At 43.0% G+C, this 12890-nt stretch overlaps 1 protein-coding gene and 1 pseudogene across 1 annotated transcript; one reads left to right on the forward strand and one right to left on the reverse strand.

Moving 5' to 3' along the window:
* The first annotated feature begins 103 nt into the window (after positions 1 to 103).
* LOC140217224 (uncharacterized) lies at positions 104 to 822 on the forward strand (annotated as a pseudogene).
* A 3124-nt stretch (positions 823 to 3946) lies between these two features.
* LOC126536919 (mitochondrial ornithine transporter 1) lies at positions 3947 to 11719 on the reverse strand. Its single transcript, XM_050183982.3, has 6 exons — positions 11220 to 11719; positions 10974 to 11105; positions 9956 to 10355; positions 7313 to 7485; positions 6724 to 6873; positions 3947 to 4147 (listed from the first exon to the last, which is right to left on the reverse strand). Exons 2-6 carry the CDS (start codon positions 11095 to 11097, stop codon positions 4023 to 4025), a joined length of 972 nt encoding a protein of 323 aa, XP_050039939.1. The 5' UTR covers positions 11098 to 11105; positions 11220 to 11719; the 3' UTR covers positions 3947 to 4022.
* Between the last annotated feature and the right edge of the window lie 1171 nt (positions 11720 to 12890).

The raw sequence follows: 12890 nt of genomic DNA on the forward strand, positions 1-12890 counted from the left end.
GTGAGTAGCGCCCAAGAAGGTTTAAGCAACTTAAAAAATAAAAAAATAAAAAACCTCCTTGGGCGCTACTCACGTGGCAGTGGATATCGCGATAGCCAGATAGCGCGTGGTTGTCGCGTGGGCGTTCACATTCTACCATGGGAAACCCAATCCAGACAGAATGCTAGCCAATGAATTTCGTTGGTTGCAGTCCCACAAACTCGAAACCATCACCATCAGGCGCTACACCATGATTGAGCAGCTGCACTACTTGCTGATCTCCACACTTAACGTTCGCACCCTTGTGGCACGTGCCAAGGATGTACATATCACATTCTACGGCATGCCTCTGTCGTTTGCCTTGCGGAAACATGCATGGATCCCAAACAGCTGCTCGAAATCATGGATTATGAATACTGCTGTGGCGCTCGCAGAGACCACAACTGAGCGGCAGGAGTGGCTATCTATTTGTGCACGGGTCTATCTGAAATGCCCATCAAATACTTCGGTATGTCTGATGAAGTTGGTGAACTGTATGCCGCAGAGTTGGACAACGGCTAGTTGGTAGTGGCTCTCTACTTTTTGCCTATTGCACTCACCAAACATGTACTTCGTGTGCCTTGCATTAATCGCACATCGATTCACACCGATGCTAGTAGTGGAAGACCTTAATTGTAGATAAAAGCAAACGAGAACTTCCTACCACTTATTCGTGTGAACACCCTGTTCTTCTCCATTGTAACTCCTCCCACTGCTGTGACGATCTCGCAAAGCACTTGCATAGACCTCATCTTTGAGAACCAGGCATTGGTGCAGCACGTATGTGTGCAAAAGAAATATTGATCTCTAACTGTACATACATACATGTGTCTTTCAAGTTCTTTGCCTCATTATATAGCAGAATGAAAACACATATATAGCTGCAGTCAAATTTTGCATTAAAGTATTGTAATTGACAGTGACTTTTTTGGTTAGCTTTACTGCATGCAGATTAGAATGAGTAGATAATCATTAATGCATTAGATCGCCTACTATGGTTAGGCTTTTTGGTAACTGAGTGGAGTTAGCAGATGCCCTGCATGTCTATTCATTCAGGATCCAGCTATTTATCCTCTGAGTGATTGTGTTGTGCTTTCACACCGAGCTGACAAACCTGGGTTGTTGCAGCAAGGACATGGAACCAACACACAACAAACGGATGGGTAGGGCAGGCGCTTAAACGTTCTTGCAGACAGGCAAAGCCTGCATGCACGTTTAGCATGCATGCTTCAACACCCTGTCACATTCATGCGACAGACATCCGACAAATTTCCCAGAGATGTACATGTACAGTGCAGTCTAGCTATTAAAGGGAACGTGCAAATGAGGGACACAGGCAAATATCTGTTTCTGGCAAGCCTAAAGCTGGCTTTGCAGCAACAAACCTTTAAGTGACATTAGTTCCTCAACGAGCTAAGAATTACAGAAACTCTATGCTAACAATCTAAAATCACTCTACAAGGGGCTCCCAGTTTGAGTATGAAGGAAGAGGACAGCTGACATGATAGCACTCATCCTGTCACCTGTCCTTTTCCTTCACACTCGAACTGAGTTGCGCTAAAGCAAGCAAGAATATGTAAGATCATCATCATCACCAGCTCATTTAAGTTGGTTATAGCAGTTATAGATGGAGTGTACTAAAGATAGACCACTTTATTACCTGTTCTATGACAAAGGCCTTGCACCAGCTGACTCCATCTTATGCCTGAAAATTTCCTAATTTTATCAGACCACCTAATTCTCTGCCGTCCTCAACTGCCCTTCACTTATCTTGGTACCCATATTTTGTTTATCTTTCATAGACCACTCATTTTCTTCCCTATGCATTAGGACATGGCTAGCCCGAATCAACTTCTTTGTCCTATTGTCAACTACAGTATTGGCTACCCCTGTATGCTTTTGAATCAAAACTGCTTCCATTGCTCGTTTTGCGGTCCTTCACTTTTAAAGCTTCTTTGTTAACTTCCAAGTTTCTGCCTCGTATGTTAGCACTGGTAGAATGCAGTGATCGTATACTTTTCTTTTCAAGAATAGCAGTAAGCTGTCATACAGTACCTGTCATGACCTGGTAATGCTTGCCGTATGCGCTCGAACCCATTTTTATTTTTCTGTCAATTATCTTCTCATGATCAGGATCCCCAATAAGTAATTGTCCGAGATAATACATATCCTTGCGCAGGTTCTAGAAGCTGACTGCCAATCACTGTACAATTTCCTGTTGCCAACACACAGCAGCAGTACTTACTCCTCAAAACTATTGCACTGCAGTGTCTGCAGTACGACATAACATATGATTAGAGCTGCACTTTAAAGGAAGTTGTAGATCATTCATAACTCAAATATTTTTATTTTGAATACATGTGAAACACAAAAATACTCACAACGTGACAAGCACAGGGCCAAATCCAATAGGGTTTTTCAGCACATTTAAAGTCTAGTGAATGAGGAAAGCAGAGTTTGTATTTTAGGCCCAGTTTTCTACAATTACCAGAAATAGCAAAATTAATCATCCGCATCAGGAAGACAATTATTCTGCATGACGTTGGTTCCTAAATAGCACAAAGGTCATTACTTTTTGTATGTTGCATTCAAGTGGCCTATTAGAGAGACTAGTTCTCAAGGACCTCCCTAACCTTCTCTATTTATTTTTCATACCTTTACTTTTTCTCTGCTATTCTTTCAGTCTTTCATTTCCCCTTACCCTTCCTTCAGTGCAGGGTAGCAAACCAGAATCTTCTCCGGTTAACCTCCCTGCCTTTCCCACCCCGTTTCTCTCTCTCTCTCTCTCTCATTTTCTGCACGAAACTCTATACTAAATAGTACCTATGCAAAATTGATGCAACCAACACAATAATTTTCCATCAAAGCATTGAAAGTGAGGTTTTTCCCGGTTCTCATATGCAAGAAATTAGGTCTCTAAATGCAAACTCCATTTTCTACCAGTCTCTAGGTCAAAATGCAATCTGCATCGAGTGAACAGTTTCTGGGCAGTTATTTTTTCATTCATGTATGTTTCGGTAGAAGTGAACTACAAAAAGCTTTCTCCATGTCACCTCATGAAGCATTGGCTATCAGTTGATTTACAAGGTGCCATGTTCGAACTACAGCCTCCATCAATGTCATGATGCACAATACACACATTTGCTTGCTGCAGTAATAGAGCTGAAAGCCCTTGGTAACCTTACCTTTTAGCACTCAATTGCTTTAGCGCACATGTGAAGTGCGGAACACATTATGTTGTTTACAAATGTGACTGCAAGATATGCTTTGTCCACATGTAGGCTCAGGCTCTCAGTCGCATACAAAAGGTCATAATTCGCACTGGTCTGTGCCCACCAAACTGAGCTAATTAGCTGTCCCTCTGTTAGCTCCTTTCATGGAATCCACTGTCCAATTAACATGTCTACTACCATGAAGTCCAGATCTTACGTGACACGATTCACCAGTGGGCTACACGTCGTATGTTTCAGGTGAGCTGTGATCCACCACAGCTTTACCACTGGGACGCAGCACTTCAGACATTGGGCGTTCTTCATGCTCATAGGTAACTAGGTTTAGCAAGCTTTTTTTTTTTTTTTTTTCTGCGCCAACTTTTTGCAATGACGCACTTTCGCAATACGAAATAGACACATTTACTTACTCCCACAGTGCATTTTACTTGGCCCCCCAGCAACTCAGAGTACAGTTTAGACAGGTACAGACAGGACAGGACAGGTTCAGTTGGTTCAATGCCATGTTGTGTCTCTTTCGTACAGTGTCCCTGTCCCATAGTGATGATCACATCACAGTGAACAAGTCGGCTATGGCCAGCTTGAATGTGAAATGCTTTGCATACACTGTGGCAGGTTGCATGCATTGTAAATGCCACAGCCTATGCAGAAGAGCACAGGCATCACCCTGAGGCCAAAGAAGTACAAACACAACTAGCTGCAACATCAACGATAGTACACATGTCTTTATATTTGTGCCATTCACATACACAACGATAACAACAGAACAATCTCTTATTCAATGCCGAAAGCAGAGTTTAGTGTTTTCCTGGTGTACTCATATGCAAGAAAAAGGGCTCCAGTTGCTGGAAATGTTCTCAACAATGTTGGTCCCAATCCATTGTAAAGGGCTAGAACACCTGAAATTAAGAAAGAACTGTGTCACGAGGCAACAAGAAGCAGTGCCCTCTTTTTTTTCATTCTTTTCTTGTAACTATATAGCATTAAATTAGTTTTACCAAGAAAGACCTCAGCACCTTCATGCACAGCTGCTAGCAATTCAAGTACAGACAGGAACAAAACTTAACAGATATAGGTGTTGTAAAAAATACTAATTTCCTGTTCTGGCTTGCCGAGTGGAATCAAGAGGCACAGCTTATACGCTTGTGTGCATTCATGTCTTGTAATCGTTACACCACGTGCAACTAGACAAAAACTAAATGCGCTTCTGTTTTCACTACAATAATACCGTAAAGACTCGCATAATGAACATACCTTTTTCAAAGGAAAACTGACGCAAAGGTTTGGGGTTAGTTTATTATGCAGGGTAAACTTTATGGGAACTTTTTCAAAACAGCAAAATTTTAAAACTATGACTGTAATGATTTGAAAAATGCACCTTTGCAGTGAAAAATACATGCACACCATTTGCAAACTGCAACTGCGTTTTTACTGAACTTCAGCCCGAGCGAGCAACAGACTCGCAAATTCTGTAGACCGCGCACATTGCATCGCGCTCTTTCCTATTTCGAAGTGGTAAAGTTGCTGTACGTTGCAGAGAGTAGTTGCAAGTTTTTGCTCTTAAGTCTGCGAGGTGCTCTTGAGCAAAGCACTGGCGGTAAGAACAGGCAGAGTTGGGCTGAGAGTCATCGTGCTCGCTCTTTCCGCTTCTGCTTGCTTGTCGCAAGTGTTTTCACGTAATGGCAGCTTTGCCGTCAGCTTCTCCGTCATCAAACCTACCGCCCCTGACGGTGTGCCACCCCATATGTGGATATGCAGCCTACATGTGTTAGCTGTAGAATTTCGTTTATGGGATTTCAGCTATTCTCGCGTGGCATTATTATTTCCAACACAGCGATGGGCACCTAGATTAAGTGCGCTTGCATTAAGCACGTGTATGAGAGTAAAAGGTTCCAGTCTCCCAGAAAGACTACAACATGGCCGTTCGATCGTGGAACTGTACAGGACCAAAGTTGGGGGTGCAATTATTATGTGAGTATGTTCATTAGGCGAGCACATACAGTATTAAAATGCTACTATGTACCCGAGGTATGTAGTAACATTAGTGGCTTAGGTATTGCGCTGCTAAGCCCGAAGGTGTGGGATCAAATCCCGACCATGGCGGCTGCATTTCGATGGGGGCGAAATACAAAAATGCCCATGACCGAGCGTCATGAACAGGTTAAAGAACCTCAGGTGGTCGAAATTAATTTAGAGCCTCATAATCATATAGCAATTTTGCCACGCAAGACCACCCATATTAATTACCTTTTTTTTAAAATGCTACTCTGTTGGTCATAGCTATGCCTATTAACTTACTCTTGCTAGCAATGCAGTAGTGTCGGAAGTGGCAGTGAGAAAAACACAGCTGCTCACGATTCAGAACAGTGACCAGCCTTACAAAATCATGCCCCATATGTCCATGCCACCACTCACTATTGGCCATCCATTAAGGGGGGGATGGTAGGATAAATGGGTCACACTGTTTCTGGCATTGTCTTGTAAAAACTGCTGCATATGATAATCTGAAATTTTGCATGCTGAGTGGAGGCATAACCTGTCAACACTCCAGATGGAGTTTAAGATTTCAACGTACCTTTTCTTAGAAACTATGGACAGGGTGACAATTTAAGTTGGCAGGTAAATTGCACGTATTATTGTTTTCAAACTGAACATAACAAATTTTGGTTTGTACAGGCACTATTTGAGAAAAAAAATATTCTTCACACTTACCATTACTTAAAAGTTAAGAACATTGAGATTAATTTTTTTTGCCAGTATGACATTAAGAATGCTTTAATATTTTAGGTTAAAATTGTAGACAATACAATTCCCTGGAAGCTGTAAAAGTTTGACTGTAATCTGGCGAGAAAGCACAGGTAAAATTTGGCAAACATCAACAATCCAGTCACATGGACACAATACATTACAGAAGCCACTCACTATCAAAATTTGCAGAGACAGCTAACAAACATGTGATAAACTGTATAAATGTATTTGATAAATGTAATGATAATATTTGGTAATGATAAACTGTACAACTGTATAAATGCATTTTGCATATGAAGTCACATTATTCAATAAAACCTGGAAATATACAGATTGAAACAACTAATACAACATGAAAACACAAACAGCGTGTTTTTAAATACCAGGGTGCACGGCTTTGGAGCCATTTTTATATGGCTTGGAGTGGTCATCCACACTCACTGCTGCACTGCCATGTTTTTTCAGGTTTTGGATAATTTTTGTAAGCTAAAACTTAGACAGATTATAAAATGCTGACAGATTTACAACTAGTCATTTTTAAGCTGCAGACATTACTAAAACACACAGACGAGACAAATGAGAAAAATAAAATGAGTGCTTTTTGCACATACATTGTCTTCAATATAATCTCGTCTTTAGGTTTTAACAATGCCTGCAGTGCTGATATCTGCCATTGTTACATACCAACTATAGCCTCTAAAGCAGCTTTGGTGGACTGTTAACTCACCTTCAGTACGTAATATAGATCTCGCTACAGACAGAGCCGGCTCATTGGATCCAGAGATCTGAATGCGAGATTTGATAACATCAGCAGGGAAGATAGAGAGCCAAAGGCACGTGCCACCTATACCACCACTAATGATAGTTCTGGCAACACCTGTTGATAAAAAAAAAAGAAAGAACAGAGGCAAAGTTAGACTGCTACTTACAAGATATGCTGGACTAAAGGTAAAGCTAAATCAACATAGGAACCATAGCTAAACTAGTAATGCTACATCGTGGAGAGTTTCGACCCTCACTGGTGACTTGAGGGTGACTTGATTGCAATCAAAGCATGAATTGTTTGTGTACAATGAGACTGAAGCCAAGTGTGCTTGAAAATGACCATGTAGCAATCCTTCATCAGCACTGTATTCAATTTGCATTGACTGAAGAATGCTCGAAAGGTCCCATGGGACAGGAGCCCAAAGCAAGAAGAAACATTGCACAAATTCACACACACATTGCAAAAGAACAGAGCCAATTACTGTTGGCTTTTCATGAGTATGCCACAAGACAGTGCAAGTTCAGAGCTTGTGACTGCGAACCAGGCTCACCTATTTCATCTTTCGTCTTTCCTGGTGGTGTGAGTAAGTAACGAGCTCCCTCATAGCCTCCAAAGAAGCAGAAATATCCAGGCATCTCCCTGACAAGTGTAGCTGAAAAACCTTTGAAAAATCCGAAGAAGCCATCTTGTCTATAGATTTGCCTGGTAAGCTGCCACGTTCCACTGCAAAGCAATGTAACAACCACTCTTGTGTCAAATATGGGATCAAGAAAACCAAAATGATTACATATGCCGAAGTACCATAGAGCTTTCAGTTCGCATGAGTACAACTAACAAATAGTTACAAAAAAACCACAGTGACTTCAACAAATGGATGGTGAAACAAATACTGCTCAGCATTTTCAGTTAACATGAAAGAATGACAATAAAGTATGGCAAGCTTACTAAGAAGAATTCAATGAAGCCCTTCAGTGTTAGATTGCATCAAAGGGTACTATATTCATCATAAGCGAAACATACCAAACAGCCTGTCTGACCCAAGTAGCAGCAGCCACGAGACAAAAGAACCTTGAGAACCTTCCTTGCTGCATGCTACATATGCGGACAGGTGTGCATCTCATCACAGCATTTCCTAACAATTCTTTTCTCTCCACAAAGTCTTGTTAATGTATTGGGAGCTCTAGATACATTTTTCACAAATGCCATCTGCACTATATAGGTTTCTTTTTTTACTTTAAACAAAATGCTTAACAATCGCCCGTGGCATGTAGCACAATTCTGCTTCTTGAGCTGGATTACTCAAGACGTTGAACATTGTTTGCACAAGAAATCAAAACGCATAGTCAACTGATTACTACTATCTCACTAATTAAGTTTTATGCTATGTGCTTTAACATACATATTGCAATTTATTAATTGTAGCCAGTGAGCTTAAATTCATATTTACATGGAACAAATTCTGAGGATGACATCACCTTTAAGACACGTCTTCCAAAAGTGTGTGATGAAATGCATTGGGGCTTGTCATTTTTGAGCTACAATGCAAAAAAGAAGTTTTGTTAGAAAGGGAAAATGGTCCAACAGTGTTTTTGTCACAAGTTTGACAGAAATTAGTTCTCTCAAAACTGGTGCTAGTTATAAAATTTGTTCCAAGTGAATGTTTCGTGTGAAATTACTGCCTTCAATTCATAAATTGCAATGTGCGCACTAAAGTAACTAGTTAAAAAAAGGACAAGTAAAATTTTGTTAATTAGTCAATGATGAATTTTTGATTTCTTGAGAACCTAATGTTACAGAAGAAGGCCGTGCAAGCGCTACTGCGCTTATTGCGATCTATCGGCCTTTGTGAACCTTTCCCTCTATCTCTCTCTCTGTCTGTCCGTCCGTCCGCCCGTCTGTCTGTCTGTCTCTTCAAGTAATCCAGCTTAATGGGTAGATTTGTGCTACATATGCCACAGGTGATTTAAAAAAAATTCTGTTAATGTTAAAAAAACCACCAGGAATACATAACATTTAAATGTATTCGTATTATAAACTAATTCACGAACATGTAGAACAACAGTCATCCTCTTGATAGCCACTGAGCCACTAAAATGGGTGAAAATATATTTTAGCTCAACAAGCTGGTAGTTGTATAAAGCACCAAACTCACTGAAAATTGTTTGTACAAAATGTGTGGTGTATGGTCGTACAGTACTGGTTTGATAAGCATCTCATACAAGGTCTTCATTGACATGGTATGTGTATACAGATCGCAATATTTCTTTTTCTTTAAACATTAAGACTGCTCTGCAAACATGCCACTATATTTCTTAAACCACAATTTTGTCTTGCATTTCTAGTTCACTGCATCTCCAAATGATTAATCTTCAGTAACAAGAGATAACCCCTTCCGTGCCTTGGACCATCTGGGTTCATCCACACATTTCTGGTACAACAACGAGCACAGCTTCAGTGGTACTTTGCATTTTACAGTAATGCCATGGACAACCTTAGTTTTGTCTCATTTCTAAGGTAGTGCTTTTGGTAGATGGCAGCACACAACCATTAGGGATATCGCACAAAGGAGCAAATTTATCCTTTCCGAGGAGGTAAAACGTATTAGCAACTAGGGTCATTAAAATTATTTGGCTGATTTTGGTCAGAATTAGGAATTATAGAATGACACGGAATGGGTTAATCAGTGATGTTAAAATATGTTGACTTTATATAAAAAGGTCAGTCAGTCAGGACAGACAGCTGTACCAAGCTGTCCTCTAAACTGTTTTCAACATTCCCAGCACAGCTTAAATATTTTATTCTGTTGCATGAAATGGGTGCATCCTGTGTCACAGAATAAGGACATCTTCTGCAATCATGTAACAACCACAACATGTCATTTTAAGTATAAAGCCTTAAGTAAGGTCTGTGGCAATTTTTGAACATTTCATGTGTTTCATGCATTTTGTACTTCTGATAAATGCCCTACCTAAACTTACTTTACAGTTTTGTTCTGCGACACAGGATGCACTTGCTTCACGGAACAAATTAAGCTGTGCCAGGCTCGTCAAACAGTTTAGAGGACAGCTGAGAACAGACGATCCAGGCTCGTCCATTTAAGAGTTGAAAGGATGCCTGGATTGAATATGATGGTGTTAAAAAAGACGACCCAACCAACCAAACAAAATATGAAAGTAATGCAGGCGCAACTCACATGCCAGCCTGATTGGTGGCCCCTTTCACTTGAGCACTTTCTCGCATCGACTGCAACTTGCACTTGACTAGCTCTGTGGGGCAGAGGGTAAGCGAGGAAAAGAAAGCGGCAAGGAAACCTGCCGAGGCGTTGTCCAGGGGGCTCAGTTCCTGCACGGTGGGCTTCCGAACCAATTTCTGCACAACCCTTTGGCACACTCCGTATGCACAGAAGAGAACCGAATTCTCTGCTACATTGGCCACTAGGGCGGGTACGGTTCCAGCATACAAGCCCCGCACACCGTCCTGAGAAAGAGTCTTCTGGAAGCACTTCACGCTGCTGGGGTACAACTCAGGGAAGGTCTGCATCTTCACTTTGACTGTGTCAAGCGGTTGACCGACTGCCACGGTGGCAGCGCCACCTGTCAGGTGAAAAAGACACGAGCATGAGATAAGCACATGCACGTCTAAATTGGGCAGGTCAGCACGTATGGGCAACCGTACTCTAAACCGTTCTGTATGCGAAAGCAAAACTGCACGAAAGTTTGCTAGCTGGGGATCGTTCATTGGACGCCGGCCGGCAACCGGGAATGGCTAATTTTCTCGTGACATCTTGAAAAAAAAAAAAGATATAGAAAAACATCAACTTCGGTGTTGGTTGTTGGGGAAGTGACACCATATCTTACGCAAGCACATTCCCGCCAAAGTAATATGAAACAATCAGCGACTACGCATGCAGTTGACAAGACACTTCAGGCCACGTAATTCGGCATCTGCAGCTTGGCTCATTGTTTTTTTTTCAGTTCTTATATTTAAAGTATAAAGTATAGAACGAATACATTCCGCGAAGCGCCGACTTTCAGTATGCAAATCGGGCTATTTGCGCTCAATTAACATCATCGTGTGGTTCCCTGGCTTCGACACACTGCTGCACATGACAACAGAATGATGGGAGTGGCAGATAAACTAAATAGGAGCGGCAATCATGCCCTGCAGTACAACTTTATACGTCGGTAGGATTGCACAACCTCGGCGCTTACCGGCGGTTCCAGCGACCAAGTCGACTGCTGCTGCTAAGTAATGCTTGTACACCGTTCCTCCTATCTCCGGGTGATCGCGAAGCTCCTGGAGGCCATGCAGCTCGGTCGGAAGCGGGTTAGACATGCTGCCCGCTGAAATGAAACCGAAGATGAGCAGTGTCGGGTGGCGGCGATCCGTACGGGTTGTCCGCACGCCCAGAAGGACGTGCAGCCCGTCTGTAGAGAAGCAACGAGTCAAGCACTTACGTTTTGTCTAGCCGATGTAGAAGGCAGCGCTCTCTGTGCCTGCTTTAATAACTATGCTAGTCACGGAAACGTGTTTGCCGCATTACGCAAAGACCTTCGCATTGACACGGCTTCCACACTGCTGACCGCATGAGACCGGCGGCAGCGAGCGAAGCGGACGGACCACATGCGCGTGGCGGGAAGTAAGTAAGTAAGTAAGTGGTCCTGATCCCTTTTGACTCAGGGCAGGCGTTTGTCAACGCCACAGGAGATGTTCAGAGTACAAGAAGGAAAGAAAGTAAGGAGAGAAAACACATAAAAGAACTTAAAAGAACTTAAAACACAGTTTTGTCACAGTCTACGAGTCCGTCTGGTTGGTCCGGTTTGTTGTATTCTAGGCTCCAGTCGCCTCGGATTTCACTAAAGCCACGACAATCCAATCCGCCAGCGCTGCCGGTTCAAGTCAGCGCGTCCTATGGCGTCCCATTTGCGTCGCTGCTTGGTCGGCCGTCTTTATTTTAGGAGTTCGTGTAGCTGAGGAGGTCGGCTTCAGCGGTCACTCGCTGTGACTGGGCGGCTCTAGCCGGGCGATATCTGTGTGCGGGTTTCCTTCACCTATTCGGCTCGCCTGCTCAGCCGTTCCCACTGTTCTAGCCGGATCTTCGTAGTCTCGGCGCGTGCTGTTCGGTCCTCCTCGGTGAGACCAGTCAGCGCCAGGCTCTCAGCCAGGGGGCACGATCGGGAAACTGCGGGAAGTCTCGGACACTGTTGTAGCACGTGGAGAAGGGTTTCTTTTGGTGCACCGCACAAGCGGCACGTCGGATCCACGCCGAATAGTTCGTGGCGGCGTTGGTTGGTGAGGAGAGCGCCAGTGCGGGCTTGAAACAGCAGGGCGCTGCCTCTATCTCCTCGGTAGTCTGGTGATGGGCACGGTTCCGGCTTGTGGTGGTAATATAGTGCCAGGCTTTGCTTTTTTGCCACTGTCGTGCGCCAGATCGTTTTTTCAGCCTCATTGATTTCCTTGATGACTGCCTTGCGCCAATCTGCCTCCGTCTTAGTGTCGTGTTGTTTTGAGTTTTCGCTGTATTTCGTGTCTAGGGATGTGTATTTCCGAATCCAAGCCGTCTTGATGTTTTTGTATCTTAGGTGTAGGTACATTCTGCGACTGTAATTTGTGTTTGCCATAAATTTGAGTCTGCCGGCATATTGTAATTTGGACCGCGCCTCCCTTGCCTCGTACGAGGACCAGCTCATTTCACCGCTTACTGCTGCATTTGCAGTGGCTATGCTGCCCCCTAGCAGCCAACGGCCTAGTTCTGTTTGGTGACGATCCAGGCATTTTATGGTTTCACTGGAGTGGGCCAGCACATCGTCTGCGTATGTTGTCGCTGGTACTGCTACTCCCTTCCACAGTGTGCGTCCGACAGTGTATGGGTTATATGAATGTCTGGCCAAGTGCCAGATGCGGCCTTTGAGGCGATTAGATTTATTTACTAGTGCTTTTTGATGCGGATCCAGAAAGTTTGGCTGGTCACTGAGAGTTATGCCGAGGTATTTGTATTCCGATGTTTTTTTGACGAGGTTTCCTTGGAGGGTGAATTCATTGTTAGTGTTGCTTGTATTTATCCCCATCCACTGTGTTTTCTCAGTGTTAAACCTTAGCTGGTCGGTTCCTGTGACTTGGGAGCAGAT

The sequence above is a fragment of the Dermacentor andersoni genome, chromosome 4 (genome assembly GCF_023375885.2).
Source record: "Dermacentor andersoni chromosome 4, qqDerAnde1_hic_scaffold, whole genome shotgun sequence".
NCBI lineage: Eukaryota > Metazoa > Arthropoda > Arachnida > Ixodida > Ixodidae > Dermacentor > Dermacentor andersoni.

Excerpts from the sequence above, each read along its gene's own strand:
- LOC126536919 (XM_050183982.3), bottom strand. The coding sequence starts at position 11,097 with ATGTCTAACCCGCTTCCGACCGAGCTGCATGGCCTCCAGGAGCTTCGC. Across the intron at positions 6,874-7,312 it reads AAAGACGAAAGATGAAATAG|GTGTTGCCAGAACTATCATT; the intron begins GTGAGCCTGGTT and ends TTTTATCAACAG. Across the intron at positions 4,148-6,723 it reads ATCTATATTACGTACTGAAG|GTGTTCTAGCCCTTTACAAT; the intron begins GTGAGTTAACAG and ends TCTTAATTTCAG.